The following is a 21702-nucleotide window of genomic DNA, read 5'->3' on the forward strand; positions in this document are numbered from 1 at the left end:
TTTTTTTTAACTGGTGATGTTTGTCTTTGACACTTGAGTTTATTTCCCTTTCTTCTCTCATTTCCCACATCCTGCAGCTCAGGACTGCCACCTCCCCCACATGCTCCTTCCTCCAGACATCACCTGCCCAGGTGAAAACTCCCCTTACTTCAGTGTGGTCATTTCCTCCTCGCCTTCCTGGCCAAGCTCCTTGAAGAAGGCGATCTAGCCAATGGTCTTTACTTTCATTTGTCTTTGGCTGCATTGGGTCTTCTTTGCTGCACACGGGCTTCCTCTAGTTGCGGCGAGCGGGGGCTACTCTTCGTTGCGGTGCGCGGGCTTCTCATTGTGGTGGCTTCTCTTGTTGCGGAGCACGGGCTGTAGGCGCGCAGGCTTCAGTAGTTGTGGCTCTCGGGCTTTAGAGCACAGGCTCAGTAGTTGTGGCGCACAGGCTTAGTTGCTCCGCGGCATGTGGGATCTTCCCGGACCAGGGGTCAAACCCGTGTCCCCTGCATTGGCAGGTGGATTCTTAACCACTGTGCCACCAGGGAAGCCCATGGTCTTTACTTTCTCACTTCCCTTTCAATTTGTTCCGGAAACCTGCTCTTTCTCTGGAAGTAGTACCCAGAAGCCCTATGCACTTATTTTTAAAACAGAGAAGAAACAATGAACAATATAATTCACTAATAATTCATGTTATGGATGAATCTTAAAAACATTGTGCTGAGCAAAAGAAACCCAGCATAAAGTACATACTGTTTGATGCCATTTATATCAAATTCTAGAACAGTCTAAACTAATCCAGTGTTAGAAAGCAGATCATTGGTTGCCTGGGCCAAGGGTGGGGTTGGGAGATTGATCGCAAAGGAGTAAAGAGGGAATTTTCTCGGAGGTGGTAGAAATATTACGTATCTTAATTGAGGTGGTACCTGGAAGCATATATCCATCAAAACTCATCAAACTGTGCATTTAAATAAAGCATTTTATTAAAAACAAAATATACCTTGATAAACTTTAAAGTATGCTTGGTAAATGCATCCCCAGCATATTTTAAAAGCAACTTCAGTGTTTGTGAGAGCAATGTTTTGACAGGTCTTTGCTGAAAACTTTTGTCTTCCTGCTGCCTGAGTGGTTAAAGAGACAAACCGAAGGGAAAAGTAGCAACTTATCTCTAAGGGCCAATTAGAATATCGGCAATTTTCAGTTGGTTGTAATAACGGAAGTGATTCATGTCACGGAGACAGGAGGCTCTCCCTCCCCTCTGGCAATCAGTTGTGAATGATTATAAACCACTCTGCCCTACAACCCAGGGGCGGGGTGGGGGGAAGGTGGATTTCAGAAAGCACCTCAATTCTCAGGCCCCACCTCAGACCTATTAAATCAGAATCTCCAAGGGTAGGGCCCAAGCAGAGTAGAGCTCTCCCGATGGCTCTCGGTGACACCGTGGCGGAGCCCCAGTGAGATGGAGTATGGTGCTTCTCAAACATTTTTTTTTTTGCACAAGAACATCTGGGAAGCTCGTGGAGGATGTAAATGCATGGATTCTACTACTGGAAATTCTGATGGAGTAATTCTTCTTGGGGGTCATGAATTTGCATTTTTAATAAGCTTCCAGGCAGTTCTGATGCAAGTGGTCCAGGCATCACACTTTGAAACTAACATTATCTGTTCCCAGATTTCTGGGCAGAATTGGAATTCAACAAGATGCCTTGGCTGAAACGTGGCTCCTTCATCTTGGGTTTTTTAGATGGCATCTAGCCCTACTACTTCTGTTTACTTAAGTCAGGCTTACTTATCCCCACCCCATTCCTTCCCCCAGAATCAACCCCACACCCAGTACCCTGTCTAGACCATAATGGCATTTTTGTCACCCCGTACTGGCAGCAATCATCACCATACCCTAGAAGCCTATCCCTCCAGACTTCACCTTTTCAGCCTGGCACCTCACCTGTGTTAGAGCCCCCATCACACAAGCCTTAGTGCTACTAGGGTCCTGTGCTCCAGGCACATGGCTAGGTGCTGGGGATACAGTCACAGGTCAGTCTTGGTCTCAGAGCTGCCACACTGCTCTCATTGATGGCTTCGGTGTAAGACTGCATTTGAAGAAATGGTTTCTGCTGCTAAAAAAAGTTGTTAATCCACTGGATTAGGGAAGGCTTAGCTTTCCTTCCAGTCCTGGCACATTGTGGATCCAGAATGACATAGATTGTCACTGCCCTTCCCTTTACTTCATTTATTTCTCATAGTATAATTATTTTAAAACAGAGGTTTACGGTAGTGATTTATGTCTATGTCTTATGAAAGTATTTCAGCATAGAAGAATGCTGTAATGGTCTGTAATAACTATATACTTTTAAAATTTGGTATGTTCAGCTTCTGAAGGTATAATAATAGGGAAATATTTGGGGTAAAGCTATGACCCAGGTGCTGTAGGAGATATGTTTATATATTACCTCGTTTAATCTGCACACAGTCCTATGAGATAAATACTGTTTTTATCTCCACTCAAGAGAGAAGGAACGTCAGGCAAGGAGGTGAAGCAACTTGTCCAATGTCACACAGATCTGGGGAGGCAGGGGTTGAACGTATGCAGTCTGACTTCCAATCCCAGACACAGCCTCTGCTGAGGAACTCCTTTCGAGGTGGATTTTTGCTTAAGGAGGTCTCACTAACTCAAATGGGTTCTGATGATCTGCAGCAGCGGGATGATTCCCAAGCTTCTGTCCATCTTTCAATAGCATCCAGCTGTGAGACCAATGTCATGATACCTCAGCTCTCTGAGCCCGAGGAACGTGCTTTGCTGAATGACTCAAATGAGATGACAGTGCATGAAGAGCTGGTGCGGAGTGTTGGCGCAGCTCAAAAGACACCACCCTTGCCTCAGGAAGTTTCATCTCTCTAGATGACCCAAACCCAAAGCCTTCAGAGGCCAGGCAGGTAGCAAAGATGAGTTAACAAGCAGGTAGTGAGAAAAAGCAAGTTGTGGGAGGAGCCACCACGCAACGCCAGCTAATGGTTTCCCTGGAGAGTACGGGGTATGTGGAGGGTAAAAAGCCGGTGTTTCCAAATCAAAAGAACCTAGTGAACTCGTCAGGATTTTATTTATTTATTTATTTATTTATTTATTTATTTATGGCTGTGTTGGGTCTTGTTGCTGCACATGGGCTTTCTCTAGTTGCGGCGAGTGGGGGCTACTCTTCATTGAGGCGCGCAGGCTTCTCATTGCGGTGGCTTCTCTTGTTGCGGAGCATGGGCTCTAAGCATCTGGGCTTCAGTAGTTGTGGCTCACGAGCTCAGTAGTTGTGGCTCGTGGGCTCTAGAACGCAAGCTCAGTAGTTGGCGGCACGTGGGCTTAGTTGCTCCATGGCATGTGGGATCTTCCCGGACCAGGGCTCGAACCCGTGTCCCCTGCATTGGCAGGCGGATTCTTAACCACTGCACCATGAGGGAAGTCCCTCACCAGGATTTTAAACGGTGGCAACTGATTCAAACAGTTCTTGTATTTTATTTTATTTATTTATTTTGCGGTACGCGGGCCTCTCACTGTTGTGGCCTCTCCCGTTGTGCAGCAACAGTCTCCGGACGCGCAGCCTCAGCGACCATGGCTCACGGGCCCAGCCGCTCCGCGGCGTGTGGGATCCCCCTGGGCCGGGGCACGAACCCATGTCCCCTGCATCGGCAGGCGGACTCTCAACCACTGCGCCACCAGGGAAGCCCCTATTTTATTTATTTTTATATCTACAGACCTAACAAGCTCTTTCTAGGAGTGCCATTTGCCTAGACGCCATCTTTTTGCCTTCCTGCCTTATATAGATTCTGCAGTGGGCAGGAGGGGTCTGGCCCATTACAACCTGGCCACGCACACATCGGCAGTATCTGCACTTACAGAGTTATTTTTAGAGTTTTCCCTTATCTTGAAAGCCCAGCACTTCCAACCATAGGACGTGAAGCATCAGTGCGTGCGTGCGTGTGCATGCGTGTGTGTGTGCATGTTGTGTGTGTGTGTTGGGGGGTGTACAGGGTTTGTCTGAAGCAGACGAGACAGTGGACATTTGACTGAGTTGGTGTCAGCATCACACCATGCTGCTCTGAGCTCCATCACCATGGCTGGTTTGCAGCAACTGCACTGCAGCAGGCAGCAAGGACACAGAGCACATCTGTCCCTTTGTCGCTGGCTTCACTTGACGTGACCAGTGTCATCTCCAGTTGGCATTTAGCTCATTGACTCTGTCGCTGCCAGGCCCGGGCCGTAAGCAGCTATTGTTATTGTATGTGCTTACTCCAAACAGTAGAGCCTTCAGAAAGTCCGCCATGCACCACCTCAGCTTGGGGAACTGGCAGAAAGTCCCACAGTACTCACAGCACACGCTCAAAGGATTTTATCTTATTAATCTTTGAAAAACATTGGCAAATGCACAGGAGTCAAATACGAAGTTTGCCCACATCTAACATAGGCTGGTTTTAGTTTTACGACCTAATGATTGAAAAGGAAGACTTTTTTATTAAGGTTGGCACTCCTACTCAGATCTCGATTCCATTTTTAGGATAAGGTTTCTGTTGTGGTTTGCTGTTTTTCTGGAGCTCACTCTCTCCCTGGCGGGTACAACAGCCTTTGTACATACACGACAGGAGAATCTTAATAGGTGTTCACTGGGTGTGGTTTCTTTCCTTTGGTGTCACTGGTGAAAGATGTTAGAGCTCTAAGAGGTTCCCAGACATAGTTACTCCTTATTCTGATTTCTGTTTCTGGTGCAAGGGTGCTTGGTATTTTGCATTAATAGATTGAGATTATTCTGCATAGAAGGACTCTTGAAAACATTTTGATTTCCAATATTGATAGCAATAACAGAGGGAATATAATTAATTGGACATAAACGTTTTCTTTTTTTTAGTTTATTTTTTATTGAAGTATAGTTGATTTTCAATGTTGTGTTAGTTCCTGGTGTACAGCAAAGTGATTCAGTTATATATATATATATAATATATGTATATTATATATATATTGATATATTCTTTTCCATTATGGTTTATTGCAGGATATTAAATATAGTTCCCTGTGCTATACATTAGGACCTTGTTGTTTATCTATTTTATATATAGTGATTTGTATCTGCTAATCCCAAACTCCTAATTTATACCCCTCCCCCCTTCCCCTTGGGTAACCATAGGTTCGTTTTCTATATCTGTGTGTCTGTTTCTGTTTCGTAAATAAGTTCATTTGTGGCATATTTTAGATTCCACATATAAGTGATATCATATGGTATTTTTCTTTCTCTGTCTGGCTTACTTCACTTAGTATGATAATCTCTAGGTCCATCCATGTTGCTGCAAATGGCATTATTTCATTCTTTTTTATGGCTGAGTAGTATTCCATTTTGTGTGTGTGTGTGTGTGTGTGTGTGTGTGTGTGTGTGTGTGTGTGTACCACATCTTCTTTATTCAGTGATCTGTTGATGAACACTTAGGTTGCTTCCACATCTTGGCTATTGTAAGTAGTACTGCTATTAACACTGGGGTGCATGTATCCTTTCAAATTATACTTTTCTCCACATGTATGCCCAAGAGTTGGGTTGCTGGATATGAAAACTCTATTTTTAGTTTTTTGAGGAACCGTCAGACTGTTTTCCATAGTGGCTGCACCAATTTACATTCCCACCAACAGTGCAAGAGGGTTCCCTTTTCTCCACAGCCTCTCCAGCATTTATTGTGTGTAGATTTCTTGATGATGGCCATTCTGACTGGTGTGAAGTGGTACCTCACTGTAGTTTTGCTCTGCATTTCTCTAATAACTAATGATGTTGAGCATCTTTTGACATGAATGTTTTCTTGAAAGCACACACACACAAGCATAAGTGTGCAATCACACACAACACACACTAATGCTCATTTTTTCCTGAAAAAGCTTCAAATCTTTCAAAACCCCTTCCCTGGGGATTTTTAATTTTCCATTTTCTTAATGGAATTGTCTATAAAAATCTTCCTTGAAGCTTTTGAAATTGTTTTTTTCTAAAACTGATATCTGTGGGGTCCTTTTTGTTGTTGTTTGGTTGGTTTTACTTTAAATTATGGTAAAATACACATAATATAAAGTTTACCATCGTAACTGTCTTCGAGCGTATAGTTCATGGGCATTAAGTAACCCACTTTGTTGTGCGACCCTCCCCACCGTCCATCTCCAGAAATCTTCATCTTGATAGGTATGGTTTTTCATTTTTGTTTTATTTTATTTTGTTTTCACATATAAGCCAGGTCTTTAGTATGTGCAATAGAGGCCAGAAAGGGGAACAAAAAGTATGCAAAGGAAGAAGATATCTGCTTTCATTTCTCCTCAGCTGAAGCAGTGGTACTACCTACCACCTTTCAATACGTTGGGCAACTTCCTCTTATACTGAGAGCAAAACACATTGGGAGAACAATAGCACATCCTGACCTCTGTTGCTAACATGTCTAAAATTGCAGCTTCATAATCAAATATCAAGACCAAGTGAGGAAGGAGGCCTAACAAGTAAAAATTACTTTATTCCTATAAGGCACATTCCCTTTATGTAAAATTCATGTTGTTTTCATGGTTCATTAATTGGGAATCTGAGAATAAGAGAAAAAGCCCTTTTCCTCCTCTCATACGCTGAAAGCCATCGAAGTTTAGTTATCAGGGAGTCAGGCACGTGCAGAGTTTACTCCATTCTTATCTCACGTGCGTTTTCTTTTTTTTTTTTTTCATTTTTATTGGAGTATAGTTGATTTACAATGTTGTGTTACTTTCTACTGTACAGCAAAGTGAATCAGTTATGCATATACATATATACACTCTTTTTTAGATTCTTTTCCCATATAGGTCATTATGGAGTATTGAGAAGAGTTCCCTGTGTTACACTTATTAGTTATCTATTTTATATCTAGTCTTACTGATGTAGCATTACTGCTGTCCCAGGATAGGAGAGATATTTATGACCAGGTCGATTTTGGAAAGGCAGCTGGGGGGCCGTTTATAACCACATGGGCTTTAAAACAATAGAGTCCCACTGCTCGAGGTACCCATGGGGTGCAGACCAGTGCTAGCAAACTTTTTCTGAAAAGATCCAGATATCGAGTGTTTGGGCCTGTGGGCCACATCTACTCAGCTCCGCCATTGACATGGGAAAGCAGCCCTGGACAACACATAAACAGAGGGTGTCGCTGGGTTCCAACTTCACCCTTATTGATGAGGATTGAAATTTAAATGTCATGTAATGTTCATGCATCAGAAAGTATTACTCTTCTTTTGATTTTTTTTTCAACTGTTTAAAAGTGTAAAAGTCATTCTTAGCTTATGGACCATACATAACAGGTGTGGATTGGATTGGGGCCAAGGACTGCAATTTCCAGGTCCCTGAAGTAGAGGAAAAACAGGATTCCAAGGCCCATGGACAAGATGTCAATGACAGATACTGGTTTAAGTTCCCGCTCTGCCAGGTATTAACCATGTAACCTCGGGCACCTCACTAACCTCTGCAAGTTTCAGTTTCTCCATAGGGGAAGCACAATGACCACCCCATAGAGACGAAAGTTACAAAGTGGGGCACAAAATGGCGATCAGGCCCTAAAGCTCTGGGGAGGCTACATTTCTCTCTTTGGGAGCTTGAGAACATGTTTCAGTTGGTGGTAGTCAAACTCCTAGCAATAGGTCTTATTTTATTAAAATGAAAATTAAGTTTGTTTCATGTCTATTTACCCCATCCACATAATACTTTGTTTCTACCAAAAGTATGAGATTGCTAAGAAACTACAAATTTCCTAAATTACAGGCTGACTGAGGAAGAAAAATCTCCGTATGTTTTCATCAGACACACAGTAGAGGTCTTATTAAGTGATGGCAAGCTCTGTCCTGTGGTGAATTCAGCCAGGCTGACCCTCTTCTGTGGAATCCTTTGTTTTCCCCAGGGCCGTAAATTCTTCCTCCTGGGACTCATGCCCTTGAACTTCAGGTTACACCCGAAATGACAAATGATGCTTCGTCAGGGTGTTTTGAATGTCGTCCAGAGCTGGACGCGTTTAGCTTCTCTCAGGATAACTAGAAGTCTGTGCCTGCAGCCTAACCTAGATTGGGAATGCTTTCCCAGCCTGTGTTCTTCCCTCCCCACCCCTGCCTCCCATGAAAAGGCCAAGTGACAGAAGCAAATCGGGGGGAGTTCCTTACCTGCCTTCCCACAAACAGTCCTCAAAGAACCGGGCAACCCGAGAGGTGGGCACTGGACCACGCTGAAATCTGTCCCATCCCTCCAAGGGCGTGCGTGCATTGAGTTACCCGTGGCTCATCCCAAAACAAGGGGCTTAAGTAGCATCTACCAGAAACCAGTCCAGCTGTGCTGACAGATGCAGGGTATGGGAGGCAGGGAGTCGGACCCCAAGCCAGGCTGTGGAGGAGGTGGGCAGGCAGAGATGGAAAGGAGGAGGGAGAAGCAGCAGACCACCAGAGAGGGCCAACACTGTGCCTTGTTGGGTTATAGTAGCATCACTTTGAGCAGAAATCAGGCTGGATCCATGCACTGCCATGGTCAAGTGTTAACTAACACTGCACCAGCGAGAGGGATGGGATGGGACGGGATGGGATGGGGGAAGACGTGGTTGGTAGATCTGCAGAGAAATCAGGATGTTAAAAAGCACGGAGTGGCAGATCGGGGGCTGGCAGCAGTCTGCCGAGTTGATCTCGAGAAATGCAGTGATGACGAAACGTTTTCAGTTCATTCTCTTGCTTTCATGATACGCCATGAGGCAGCCCGCCGTGCGTCCGTATCCCGTCTCCTGTGGTTAAAGGAGAGAACTTCAAAAATGTGCAGCTCTGCCCTTGTAAGAGCAAGTGTAAATCAAGAGGCTGAATGTGTTTACATGATGTGACTTATTTTTAATGTTTGCAGGATTTGGGGAAAGAAGAGCAGTTTGATTCTTGCATGAGTATGAATAAATATTCTCTGTGGGTGGCAGGTCTCTGTGTTTATCCATCCATACATGTGTATCCATGTATGTGGGGGCGTGCATACGTGTGCACACACACCCCCGCGTGGGGTCCGCCCTCTGTGGCAGTGATGTGGGCTGCTGTTTAGGAACAGAATTAATCAAATAAATATTTTTCTTTCCTGTGTAGGGTGGTCTGGCCTGCCATGTTTCTATTTTTATTTCTTTTGGCTTTCGTGCCACCCACATTCCTAAGAGAAGGCAGAAGGAACATTTTTAATTTCTGTGTGATGGTTGGATCACGTGTATACTTGAATCGGGGAGAATTTTTTTAAACGTTTGCAGTCTGGCTGCCCTGCCTGCCTTAAAGGACTTCAGACCTGGGGATGCCAGCAAGGGAAGTCCGCAGCCCTGGCTGTGGGCCTCCCACGGACGGCTCCACCGGTCATGGCCCCGGCCCGCCCACACTGCCCTCCCCCACCCCGGCGGCAGGGGCTGGTTTTAGAAGGCTGCCAACCCGAAGACTCAGCTGAAAGCACACGCAGATACGAGTGAAGATCCGTTCGGGGCGATGCCTTGGGTTATAGCAGACTGGTTAGGAAGACAGGTTTGCAAGTTTCAACCTTGGCTACCCTAATGAGTGATGTGACTTTGACCAAGGTACTTAACCCCAGTTCTGTCGTCTGTAAAATGAGGATAGTACCACTCACCCCATGAGACTGCTGTAAGGACTGAATGAAGTCATGAGTATAAAGCGTTGAGCACAGTTTGGCACATAGAAAGAAGGGCCGGAAGTGTAGCTACTGCTCTGTGAGCTGCACAATACACTTTCGTTGATTCATTAAGGCTGGGATACTACTGCCCCATCTTTGGTGACCTGGCACTACTTCATTTATTCATTCATCAAGTTATTCATATGTATAAAGGCTTGTTCCAAAAATCATTTAAGGTGGCTGGTGTCAGTCTCCCCCTGGAATTCTTTCTCCGTCTAACAGACACAACGACGTTAAGAAAAAAAGTTTTTAAAAATGTTCAGGCCAGGTGCGCAACTCTCGCCCGAGGCACCTGGTCTTTGCTCCGTGGTCTGTCTGTTCTTAGGAACAGAAGCTTCCGGGCCCAGAAGCCTGGCCCACAGGATCACAGGGGAGAGCAGCACCCTCAGGGCTTCGAGGCCCTGAGGGCAGAAGGAAGTGCTCTGCACCCAGGGGTGGGACCACGCAGACTCCTGGGCAGCTCACAAGTGAAGACCCTCAGCGATCTCGATCTCTGGAACCAGCTCTGAATGGTCCAGTTCACCCAAGGAGATTGCACTGGGCTCGCGTTTCTGGGGAGCGTGTTGGGTGGCCCTGCTGTAGGCAAAGGCTTAATCATCCTCACTGGTTCTGCCCTGCGGTGTGGGCGGAACCGAGGGCTCCTTACAGAGTCCTGCCCTGGGAGGCCCCACCCAAGGATTTACCTGCTCTTCCCCCCCCCCCCCCCGCTCAACCCTCTGCCTACAGCAGCCCCACCCCACACGCCCCCCACAAACCCCCGCAATTGTCAAGGCACTTGGGAAAAGGTCAATGTCATAGGTGCAGCTTTGTGGATTCTAGAAAGCCAGAGGAGAAACACTGCAGCAGGGGAGAGCTGGCCTCCTCTGGGTGGGTGAGATGCATGGCCGCCCTGTGCCCGAGGGTGGCAGGAGCTGCCCCCCTGTTTCTACCTTCTGAAGACTAGCTGTCCCACAGGGATTGGGCAGGAGAGTGGCTGGGGATGTTTTGTACCTGCTTGTTTGCTTTTCTTTCCCCCTCCTCTCTCTTGTTCCAGGGATTTCCCTGCAGCAAACAGCCTGGTATTTTACTGGACTCCCCCTTGAAGTGAAATACTGCCCTTCAGAGCTAAGGGAGACGCTGTCTGAGGGAGAGCTAACTACCAGGCCACAGTCTTAGCACCCAGCCCTGGGGCCCTCCGGGATCGTCTTTCTCTCTTTCCTTTTCCCCTGAGGCCTGTTCCCTTTCCCTGAGTTCTCTGTCTCCCATCCGGAGACACTTACACAGGGCGTGAAAGGATGAACAGGTGTGTTCTGGGCAGGCTAAGGAAACGGGGCTCTCGTGCAGAAACAAACAGAAGCAAGGTGTGTGCAAGGCTGGAGGGGGGTAGGTCCCAGAGTCCTGCAGTCACTTAATTTGCTGAGACTTTTTCTGGTAGGAGATGGAGGGAAGTGGAAACGAGTTTTGTGCGTTTCTGGATCTTCAGCAGCAGCTTTCCAGCCTGCGCTGCTGATGATACCAGCAGAGATTAGAGAGTGTAGGCCTTTGGCCTTGTCTACACGTTGGAATCACAAGGCAGCATGGTATCATGGGAAATTCTGAGTCCTCCAAACTGGATGATTCGAAGACAGCAACTGATTTTGATCCCCGTCATCAAGTACCTTGCACAGCATCACTTCCTCCCTAAAGCCACCCGTGCCGGTTCCTCGAGTCCTTCTGACACTGGTGTGGCCCTGCTTCTCACAGCGTCATGATGCTAGAAGAGTCCTCGTTGAACCCTGGTCCCTGCCTGCACTCAGGAATCACCCCACGTTGCCCCATGAGGCTCAGCTGACCATCATAGCGTCCTTGCTGATGCCAGCTCGCTTTTCTTTTGGTTCTCATCCTCCCTGCTCCTCCAGGAAAACTGCCGTTTCCAAAGGGACTTGCTTTGCTACCCGTGGGTTAGATCCCGAGATAAGGAAATAGCAAAATATCTGCTTGACCTCTGGTGTAGAAAGATGGCCAGAGGGAAATGGGTATGGTCAGGAGCTGAGGACCCCAGGGGGCGGGTGGGTTAGGGGTAGTTCTGGTGAAATCCTAGCATGGGCATCGGCAGCTCTTTGTTTGGAATGGGGTGGTGGGGAGAGCAGACCCTTGAGAAATGGAATTTTCGAGATGGTCAACATTTTCCATCCACACACTTGTTAGGGGAGGGGAAAAGAGCCAATAGCAAAAGAAACAAATGGATAATATGGATACAACTTGGAGGTTTTAAAGTCTTTAAGAAGTGGAATCTGTAGGATGCAAGGCTGTGCAGAAAGTCATTTTGCTGACCTGGCTGCCAACCCCCCCGGGGGCCTAACCAAGTTGTCGGGAATGAAGACGTCTTCTCAGTTACAGGGTTGACTCATATCCCATCCCCCCAGCCCAGCCAGAAATGTGGTCCCTGTAATTCACGCTGCAGTTCAAACCCACTTTCCCAAATCTGTCTTCATCTGAGAGGAGGCTGAGGAGAGGTGAGGGGTGGCCGTGCTCCAGCTTAGGGGGCTGCCGGGAACTGGGGGGCCCTGAGGCTGTGCTGCTGGTTGGTCACGAGGAAGCACATTAGAAAAGGAGCACCCCTCCCCCCGGCCCCCCTCTCCCTGCCCCGCACCTTGGCCCTTTTTGGTGGACTCACCGTTTTCCTTTGTCTTTTTGGCAACTATCACCTTAACATAGTGCCTTTAAAATGTGTTGGTGGAGCTCCATTACTGGAGAAGGAAAGTGTGTGTGTGTGTGTGTGTGTGTGTGTGTGTGTGTGTGTATGTGTGTGTGTGTACCTATGTTCTGTTAGATGAGAGGCTGTTGATTGAATACTTCCCTCTTTCTGCCAGATCTAACGATATGCTGTGTGTTTCAAGCTACCCTGTTTTCGTGGTGGCTGGTGGTGGGAAGGACCCGCTTACACAAAGGTCATTTTCACGAAGCGCTGGGCCCAGTGTTCTCATTCTTATCACACTGCGGCGCCTTCTATACCCACCTTCTTTTCGTCCCTTTGTGTCCTGTTCTTCCTAAATCATTGCTTTATTTCCAATATTCCTTCCTCCCCTTTCTCCTTCTTGTTTCTCAGAATTAGCAGAAAGTTGGTGAATTAAAAACAAGAAATTGGCTTTAAAATGCTGTTGCTGTAGCACTTCTGTGCCCAATATATGTTAAAACACTAGAAAAACAAAGAACCTCAGTCCTTTTCTTTATTTCTCCTCCCAGTGGAGTAATAGAAACAGGATGTATTTAGTCTGCTTACTTGTTTTTGTTTTTGAAGCAACCAAATCTGACCCTTATCCTTCCACTTGGCTAGCTGCGTGAACTTGGACACGTTACTTCAGTTCTTTGAGCCTGTTTCCTCATCTGTAAGTTAGAAGGAGCAATGCCTACTTCACAGAGTTTTGAGCAAGAAGTACACACAATAAATATAGGTGCCTCCGCCGTAGTAGGTATTCAGTTTGTATTTTCCTCTACCTCTCGTTTTACTGGGTCTTTAAGACCTAATAATTGTTCATCTTCATTGGATTTTTGTCTAATTAGCAAATATTTTTACAGCCCCTTGTATGGCAAGCCTTGTGCACCAGGGTCCAAACAGAAACAAAATATGGTTCATCTCTTCCAGAGCAATCTCTTGCTGGAACCAGGAATTAATGAAGTGTCATAGAACAATGTGAGAGGTACTGTGGGCACAAAGGGAAAGCAGAAGAGGACTACCTGAGACTTCTTGGCGACGGGGTGGGGAGGGTAGGAGATGGTGTTCCTGAGGGGGGAAAATGGTCAAGGGTCTCGAAGGATGCTGGAGTTGGGAGAAAGGTGTTTTGGGAAGAGAGGAGCAAAGGAAAGCGTATATAGGGGCATTGCTGTGGGCTCAACGGTAGACAAGGAGAGTTGGGGAGTGACGGCCGAGTGGTTGAGTAGTCTACACCAAGGCTAGATGCTAGAGTTGGGACTTAGTTTGAAAGCTGTGGAGAGCCATTTGGGTTTTAGGTCTACGTGGAGGAGAGCCAGTAATGCAAGGGGGATTTTCCTGAAGCACACTGAGGTGACTCTTAAGAAATCCTTGTGTACACAAGTTGCCTCTCTCTGAAATCAACGTGGAGTGCAGGGTCCACAGGTCGGGAGTCCTGGCGCCGCCATTTATCAGTGGTCCCACCCTCGGCAAGTCACTTCCTCCCTCACAGCCGGGTCTTCACATCTCTGGAATGAAGGTCTTGGACTAGATCACATCCAGGTGTCCTCCCAGCTTGAACAGTATAGTCCGTGATCCTGTGATTCTGTCACTCCTTTTTGGAGCTCATTTTATCATTCCTAATGTTAACTTATTCATATGGTTATGCTAGCATGATGACTGACACCTAGCAGACATCACATTTCTTTCTTCCATGTGAAAATTCGATTACTGGGATGTGTGATGGTATGGTGTAGTAAGCTAAGTCAGTTGGTTTCTTTGTAGTCTTGGTCGGGTCAGAAATTATTTGCGTGACACGGAATAAATCATTTTACTTCTCTGGACAGTTTATTCCCTCCATGGCCAGTTCTCAAAATGGCTCCACTGAGAAATAAGAGGAAGATGTGACTCGTAGAATTCACACAAGTTTGTTCCATGTATATTAAAACAAACAAACAAACAAATAAAACTTTCAAATGCTAGCAAAGATCTCTATTTTAATTTTAAATGTTTTAGATCAGAAGTGGCTGAGTATCTTATGCAGAAGATATGCTGATTTCATCCACCACCACCGTTCCCCACAAAGACTAGGCAAAATCATTTTAACTTCATTTCCAAAACTATGATTTCAATGTGGAGATTTGGTCTACTTCTCTCTTTTTTTTTTTTTTTTTTTTTTTTTTGCGGTACGCGGGCCTCTCACTGTTGTGGCCTCTCCCGTTGCGGAGCAACAGGCTCTGGACGCGCAGGCTCAGCGGCCATGGCTCAGGGGCGCAGCCGCTCCGCGGTATGTGGGATCTTCCCGGACCGGGGCACGAACCCGTGTCCCCTGCATCGGCAGGCGGACTCTCAACCACTGCGCCACCAGGGAAGCCCCTACTTCTCTCTTTTTTTTTAAATGACTGAAGCTTATTTTTTAGGAAAAATTACATGTATATTAAAAATATCTAAAAAGCTAGAGAATATGTAAAAGGCAAATGTCAGAAATAGAAAACATATATTATTCCATTCACCCAGAGGTAAACTTATCATGCTGGACTCATACTTTATATTTTTTCCTAATATAATTGGATCAAACCATACATACTGTTATGTGACTTGACCAACATATCCCTCATCGTATATTACTATATAACAAAGTTTTAAGGGTCTGTTCAGACTCAGGCAAGATGAAATGGTGAGTTCCTGTGCTGGTAGAAAGCAGTGTGATGCAGGTGTGTGCAAAGTGATGGAGGAACTCGGGAAGGGAGCTAATTAACCCTTTCTGACCTTGAAGGATATCAAAGTTTGCCAGGCATAGAAGGGCAGAAAACATTTGCCAGATGGAAGAAACAGCCGATGAGAAGCTACTGGAAACGTTACAGACCGGAGCTGTTGGAGAACGGGGAGGAGTCTAGTTTGCCTGATGGGTGTGGTGAGTGGGCCGGGCTTCAACAGGAGGTGAGCAGGGTGGGTGGATCCAGTTAAGAACAGCTTTGTTTGCCAGGCTGCAGAGTGTGGACTTTGTTCTGCTGAGAGTCGGGAATCAGGGACTTTGCAGAATCGAGTTCTGCCGCAATGGTGCCGACTGAGCACAACCAAAACCTGACCTTACTCTTTAAGAATGGATTTTTAAAAATCTGGGTGCTTGAAAAGTCTTCACGTACAAGCCAAATACAGCCTTTAGGAACATTTCTCAGAAAATTCACACTACCTCTGCAGAAACCTCTTAAGCGCCTGCTGGAGTTCTTTAGTGGACTTAATACATGGTGGGTTCAGATAACTCCTGCAATGGCAAATTCATCCCTACAGAGCAAACTGCATAGGAGTTGTTTAAGCCACTCTCCCCGATAGGAAGGAACGTGTGTTGGCACTGCTGGATGCCTGCAGGAGGGCTGTGATGAAGAGGAAAGCCATGGAACCCAATATTGTCTGGTTTTTGTTTGGTTTTGGGTTTTATTACGGTACGCGGGCCTCTCACTGTTGCGGCCTCTCCCGTTGTGGAGCGCAGGCTCAGCGGCCATGGCTCACGGGCCCAGCCTCTCCGCGGCATGTGGGATCTTCCGGGACCGGGGCACGAAGCCGTGTCCCCTGCATCGGCAGGCGGACTCCCAACCACTGCGCCACCAGGGAAGTCCTGTCTGGTTTTTTTTTTTTTTGGTTTGGGTTTTTTCCCTCAGAACCAGTTGGTTTTTAGCCAGCCCATTGGCGCCACCCAGTGGGAAATCGCTAGAATACAGCTGTGAAGGCTTGTGGGCTTTTGCAGGGCGGATCCAACTGAGCCGTCCTTCCTCAAGTTTCAGACCTATTTCAACCATTCATTCCCTGTAAGAACGTTAAGAGGCCTCATAGTAAACAGTTTTTCTCCTGCATTTGAGGCTGCACGGTGTGGTGAGGAAAGCACTGGTCCTGGCTTTTCACAGACTAACTCAGTGGCTTTGCTTAAGTCCCATATCCTCTCTCAATCTTTTCCCTCTTCTGCTTTCCTTAAAAAAAAAAAAAAAAAAAAGCCTTCCATATTTCTTGTGTCTATAGTCTTTTAGTGGCATAATTGTTTTAGTATTTACCGATTGCACTTGTAACTCAAAGTGGCATCAGTCTGGATAAAGAAAAACTATCTCTTTGGCATTTTGAAAATTCAGGAACGATTGCAATTAATTGTTAATTAATATAAGTCAATATCACTCAGATGCATATTCATAAGAATGTCTCAGAGGCTTAAACCATGGTCATGTGGTGTAGTGGAAAGAGCTGGCCTTTGCATCCAGCTAGATCTGAATTTAAATCTCTACTTCTGCCACTTTCTGTGTGACTTTGATAAGTTATTCTCTGTCTCTGTGCCTGTTTCCTCATCAGACCAATGGGGATGGCAAAGCTTACTTCACAGGATCAGGGTAAGGGTTACATGAAGTGATATCTGTAGAGCCATGAGGGACACCGAGACTAAACAACAGCAAACCTTTGTTTGATGGAAGCGACTGTTACCATTTAAGCTCGGCAGCTCACTGTCCACCATACCTGTTCACCCTGAGCACATCACTTCTGCTCTGAGGCCTGAATTCCTCTTCTGTCAAAGTTTTACAGAGGCAATGATAGTAATATAACCACCTGAAGCACCTGCAACTCATAGGGGCTTAACAAATGCTAGTTCCTTTCTTTCTGTAATCCTGACCCATTGCAAATAATTATGAGAATTAGTTATAAAGGCAAAGTTGTCTTCATCCCATGATCTCTCCTTCACTCTCTTGCTCTCACTCTTTCAAACACACCCACACACACCCGCGCACACACACACACACACACACACACACACACACACACTTTGTATTCCCACCTAATTCCCACCTAATTTTTCCCATCTCTGTCACAAAAAGTTAACCAAAAACACAAGAACCTTTGGAAGCTTAACAGAGGAACAGCAAATTCCTTTTCAGGTTGTCATCATCTATTTCCATCCCCCCACACCAGGTGCGTGGGTCCTTTTTCAAATAGTTGTGCGCTTACCTGTCTCCCCACCCCTGCGTCCCCATCCTGCCCCAGCCCCCCTGCTCCAGCCACAGCAGCATCAGATCCCTGGCGGGCTCCACCTCGACTGTGCTTCCCTCCAGCCACAGCCCCTGTTCTCCAGTCCCCCTTCTCCCACCCTCACCTGTCAGACTCTTCCTCCTCTAGGTTGTGGAGTCCATCTCAGTGGGTACATTATCAGAGAAGTCTTCTCAAGGCTCTGTCTTCCCAGCACACAGTGGCTGCTGCCATGTTTGTGCTTCTGGAGAGATCAGGAAAGGGAATGAATGCATACTCTGTCCATGAATACTTTTTAACCTTCCCACTCACCTCAAGTAGGCATCACTGGTCTGCTTCACAGATGAGGACACTGGGAGCCCATTCATTGCTGGATTGCACAAACATTTTATCCATCATCACTTGCCAGGCACTGGGGACACAGCACAGACCACAGACACAGCCCTTTTCTCCGTGGGTCTTACAGGCTCTTACAAGGGATGAATCCAGGAGGCAGGAGTGAAACAGAAAGACTATCCTGGTTGTGGAGAAGGGTGCTATGGAAGAGCAGAAGAGGAGGTGATGCCCTATCCTGGAGGTTCGGAAGGGTATCCCTAGAAAGGGGCCACTTCAGCTAAGACCCAAAAGCTCAGGGAGGTCACGCAGGGTGGTAGTGAGGGCAGAGTGGGATGGGTGGATTGGGTTCTACCATGCCTCATCTCCTCCTCTAAATATTAACATTTATGTCATTGTATTTTATACTGTTTTCTCCCTGATAGACTGTAGTTCCTTGAGAACAGTGACCTCATCTCCCAGGCACCTGGTCCATAGCACAAGTACGGAGCATAAGTAAATGGTCACTTAATTTTTCAATATACGTATCTCTACATAATTGCCTTGCTTAATATTATAAGGGTGCAAAAGTACCTAGATTCTGTTCTGTATATTTGGTTATTTTTTTAGCCAGCACATTGGTATCGTTTTCTAATCGAGTCTCTGAGCAGCTGGCACGCCTATTCGCAAGCTCCTGTTACTCAGATGTTTCCTATTTGATAGGGGGCGCTGGAGGGTGAGCTGGGGTCAGCGTGCAAGAGAGGTAGCAGCTGGCGTCAGCTCTGCAGCAGGTGGACCTCAGAAGCGGCTCATTCATCTAACTAAAATATATGAAACGTGTCCTCCTAAATGCCACAAGGCACAAGTCTCCTTCCCAGCCTGCGATCCAGGACATTCTTAAGGATGAAAGAGGAGCTGCTGCCCTGTGCCAGGCACTGTGCTAGTGAGGGTTTCTTCTTCCTGACACCTTGGAGCTCACAAGTAGAGCTAACCCACATGCCCGTCGCCCATGTGTGTGCACGCGCACACACACACACACACACACACACACGTGTACAAACTGGCTTCTTGCACGCAGGCCTCCAGGTGGGCACAGGTGGGGGGCGTGGCTGATGCACGGTGGGAGGGGCGGGAGTGCCTGAAGGCCTCCCAGGCAGATCAGAGTCATCTTGCTGGAGTTGGGAAAATGAATGGCAATTAGCCAAGAGAGCAGGGCGTGATAGGAGCAGGCCACGGGCAAGGGTCTCGCCTGTGCAGAGCCCCAGAGAAGGAGAACAGATGGCACATTTGGGATCTATAAATGCCCACAAGAGCATTTATAGAAAGGCCAGCTGGTTGTGGTTGACTGTCAGACACATTGGGATAGTCTTCATTTCTATTAAGAAATGTCCTTCCTCCCACTTTTCTCGACTTGTACCTATCCTTCATTTTTTCATCTTTGACTGAAACTTACGTAAAGAGAAATTGTGCTCTACTGTAAGAAAAACAGCCGTCTAAATCCAATGATCATATCAACCAGTAAGTGATACTTCACTCCTGATGGGGAGACTGCTGGGAGTGGTGGAGACTAGGGCAAACTGGAGAGTGTATTCTGCATCTGAAGAGGACAGCAATTCTCAACTCAGCTGCCCAGTGGCTCCAGATCTTGCAATTTTTCCAAAACACAGAGCAACCTGGAATTTTGGCAAGTTAGCTGAGGTTTTTAAACATTGCTTTGATTTAAAAAAAAAAAAGCCTGCAGCCAGTGGAACACATCTGTATGCAGAGCCTTATTCCTGGGCCATGCTTGCAACCTCTGGTTTAAAGGCTCCAGAGGTTGCCAGGGTATTTTCAGAATCCTTCAACAAGTCATTGCTCTGCTTATAGTTACTCCTAACCATCCTTCTCCCCCTGCTTTCCAGAAAGAGATGACGAGCAGGATGTGTCACTAACGCCCCATCTTACCCTACGGAAGAAAGAGGAAAAGCTGTTTCCTCCTGGAGTCCCGGGCCGGCAGGAGGGAGACCTCCCTGGCTGAAAAGGCGCACCTACTTCTGGGAGCAGGCATGCTGGAGACCGGCGGTGACTCCTGAGAGATGTTCCCCGCTCACCTCGTGTGCTCTTAACCGTCTGAGCGCTGCTAGCCGTGACCTGTGGACCTGGCCAGGAGAGAAGGACGGCCCCTCACCCATCCTGGAGGAAGGAAGCCTCTGCACTTACATGCGTGTCGCAGTTCTGCCTGTGACCTGCCACCTAAGCTTTACTGGAATTCAGGTTTTGAGACTGAGATACTTACCTGTACTTTTCCACTTACCTGTCTCGTCAGCCGGCTGCCTTTTCTGTAACGTGTTTTCTGAGTACCCAGTGAATTTTGGAGCTCTGGACGCACAGCCAGTTTTTCTCTAACAAGCCTTCCTGTGCAGTCCCTGCAGGCTCTGGCCCTGATGCCGTGGTCTTGGCTGGGAGGTCCGTCCCACAGCATCAGTGCAGTTTCCCCCATAAGCAGTTTGACCAGGGACCACTCCACGGGGTGGCTTTTCTTGCCCCAGATAGGGTCTGCACACTTTCATTGCAGGGAGGAGACTGGTCTCTAGCCTAAGGCTAACTAGTTACCAGTTCACCCTCAACAGAATGTGCTTTTTATAACCACACCATTCCTTGTCTCTTCCGTTCAAGATATTTTTTTTTTCCCTGATTTCCCCGAAGAGAGAAATAAAAGGAAGTTATAAATGACCAAGAATGATCAGCAGACGCCCTGAGCCAAATTAGTGCAGTGTTTGTTCATTATTAAAGGGCGTGGTGGCTATCTTCGAACAATACTGAAATTTCAGTGGAAAAAAAAAACCCAACAAAAGTACAATGGGTCATTTGGTGCCTGTAGCTCAAATGCCCCGCCCACTGATTCTTAATCGCCCCAGACGGCCCTCTGAGCTTCTAGATCCAGCCGATGTTTTCTTCCTCTTCCTCTGCGCTCTCCCTTCCTCTGCCTTATGATATTATGGCACAAAGTTAATTTCTGCCCGGAGGATGCTGGGGCCACAGTTGCCAAGGTAACGGTGGAGCTGGAGCCAACTTCCTTCTCCCATCCTTCCCAGTGTTTCTATCCCAGTAGACAGAATCATTCTGTGCTACATCCTGCCTTTTGAAAGCTAAGTGACTTTTAGCCGAAGCAATGTTGCCTTCTCTGATTCATTCGCAAAACCGTGGTGGTCCTGAGAGCCTATGACTAGGGGGTGATGATACTTCCAGTGAGCATTTGAATTCGACAAAATAGCAGTTGGTGGAGGGATGTAGATAAGAATGTATTAGGGCATTTCAATGTAATACTGATTAAAGAATAACTCAACAGCTCTGATTTTGTTTCATTGCATGTAATGTGTTAAAACCATCTGGAGCTGCTGCGAGAGCCTAGAAAGGCATGAAGTCTTTCTTGGTCCAGACAGAAAGGGTGAACTGTCTGGGCACCGTGGCATTCTGTGTTGACCTAACCCGGCAAACCGACCCTTGCTTTGTATCTCGTCAAAGTTGTCTCATGGAATCCAAGTGCTGCTACCTCTCTCCATATTGTTGCGCTCTGATCAACAACAAACGTACCTTTTTTGCTTTTTGGTTTTTTGCTTCCTAAGTAACTTCGAGAGGACAAGATAGGCGAAGATTTTTCTCAGCATCATTTTTGGCTGAAAGGATATCTGACTGTCCTAAGCATCCGGAGATCAGACAAATGAGCCCGTCTTCCCGACCTATGCACGATGCAGTTAGTGCCACGTGGGAGTGTTGAGCAGTGAGACAGAGAAGTGACAGCATGGAGCCCAGGCCCTGGGAGGAACTCTGAAGCGCTGCACAATGGAAAACACAGGAGTTTTGCATTAAAAAGTTGACTAAGTTGGGCTTCCCTAGTGGCGCAGTGGTTGAGAGTCCGCCTGCCGATGCAGGGGACGCGGGCTCGTGCCCCGGTCCGGGAAGATCCCACATGCCGCGGAGCGGCTGGGCCCGTGAGCCATGGCCGCTGAGCCTGCGTGTCCGGAGCCTGTGCTCCGCAATGGGAGAGGCCACAACAGAGAGAGGCCCGCGTACCGC

General features: G+C 46.9%; 1 protein-coding gene across 2 annotated transcripts in view; it reads left to right on the forward strand.

The window, feature by feature from the left end:
- Nucleotides 1-20980, forward strand: part of MOB3B (MOB kinase activator 3B) — a 204724-nt gene extending 183744 nt beyond the window's left edge. For both annotated transcript variants that reach the window (XM_027088954.1, XM_027088955.1), the window contains exon 4: nt 19548-20980. In XM_027088954.1, coding sequence (XP_026944755.1) covers nt 19548-19577 — 30 coding nt within the window. In that variant the 3' untranslated portion in view covers nt 19578-20980. The remainder of the gene's footprint in view (nt 1-19547) is intronic.
- Nucleotides 20981-21702: the final 722 nt, after the last annotated feature.

Source organism: Aethalodelphis obliquidens, unplaced genomic scaffold, assembly GCF_003676395.1.
Source record: "Aethalodelphis obliquidens isolate GAN/ISIS:26980383/991018 unplaced genomic scaffold, ASM367639v1 scaffold64, whole genome shotgun sequence".
In the NCBI taxonomy this organism is placed as follows: Eukaryota; Metazoa; Chordata; class Mammalia; order Artiodactyla; family Delphinidae; genus Aethalodelphis; species Aethalodelphis obliquidens.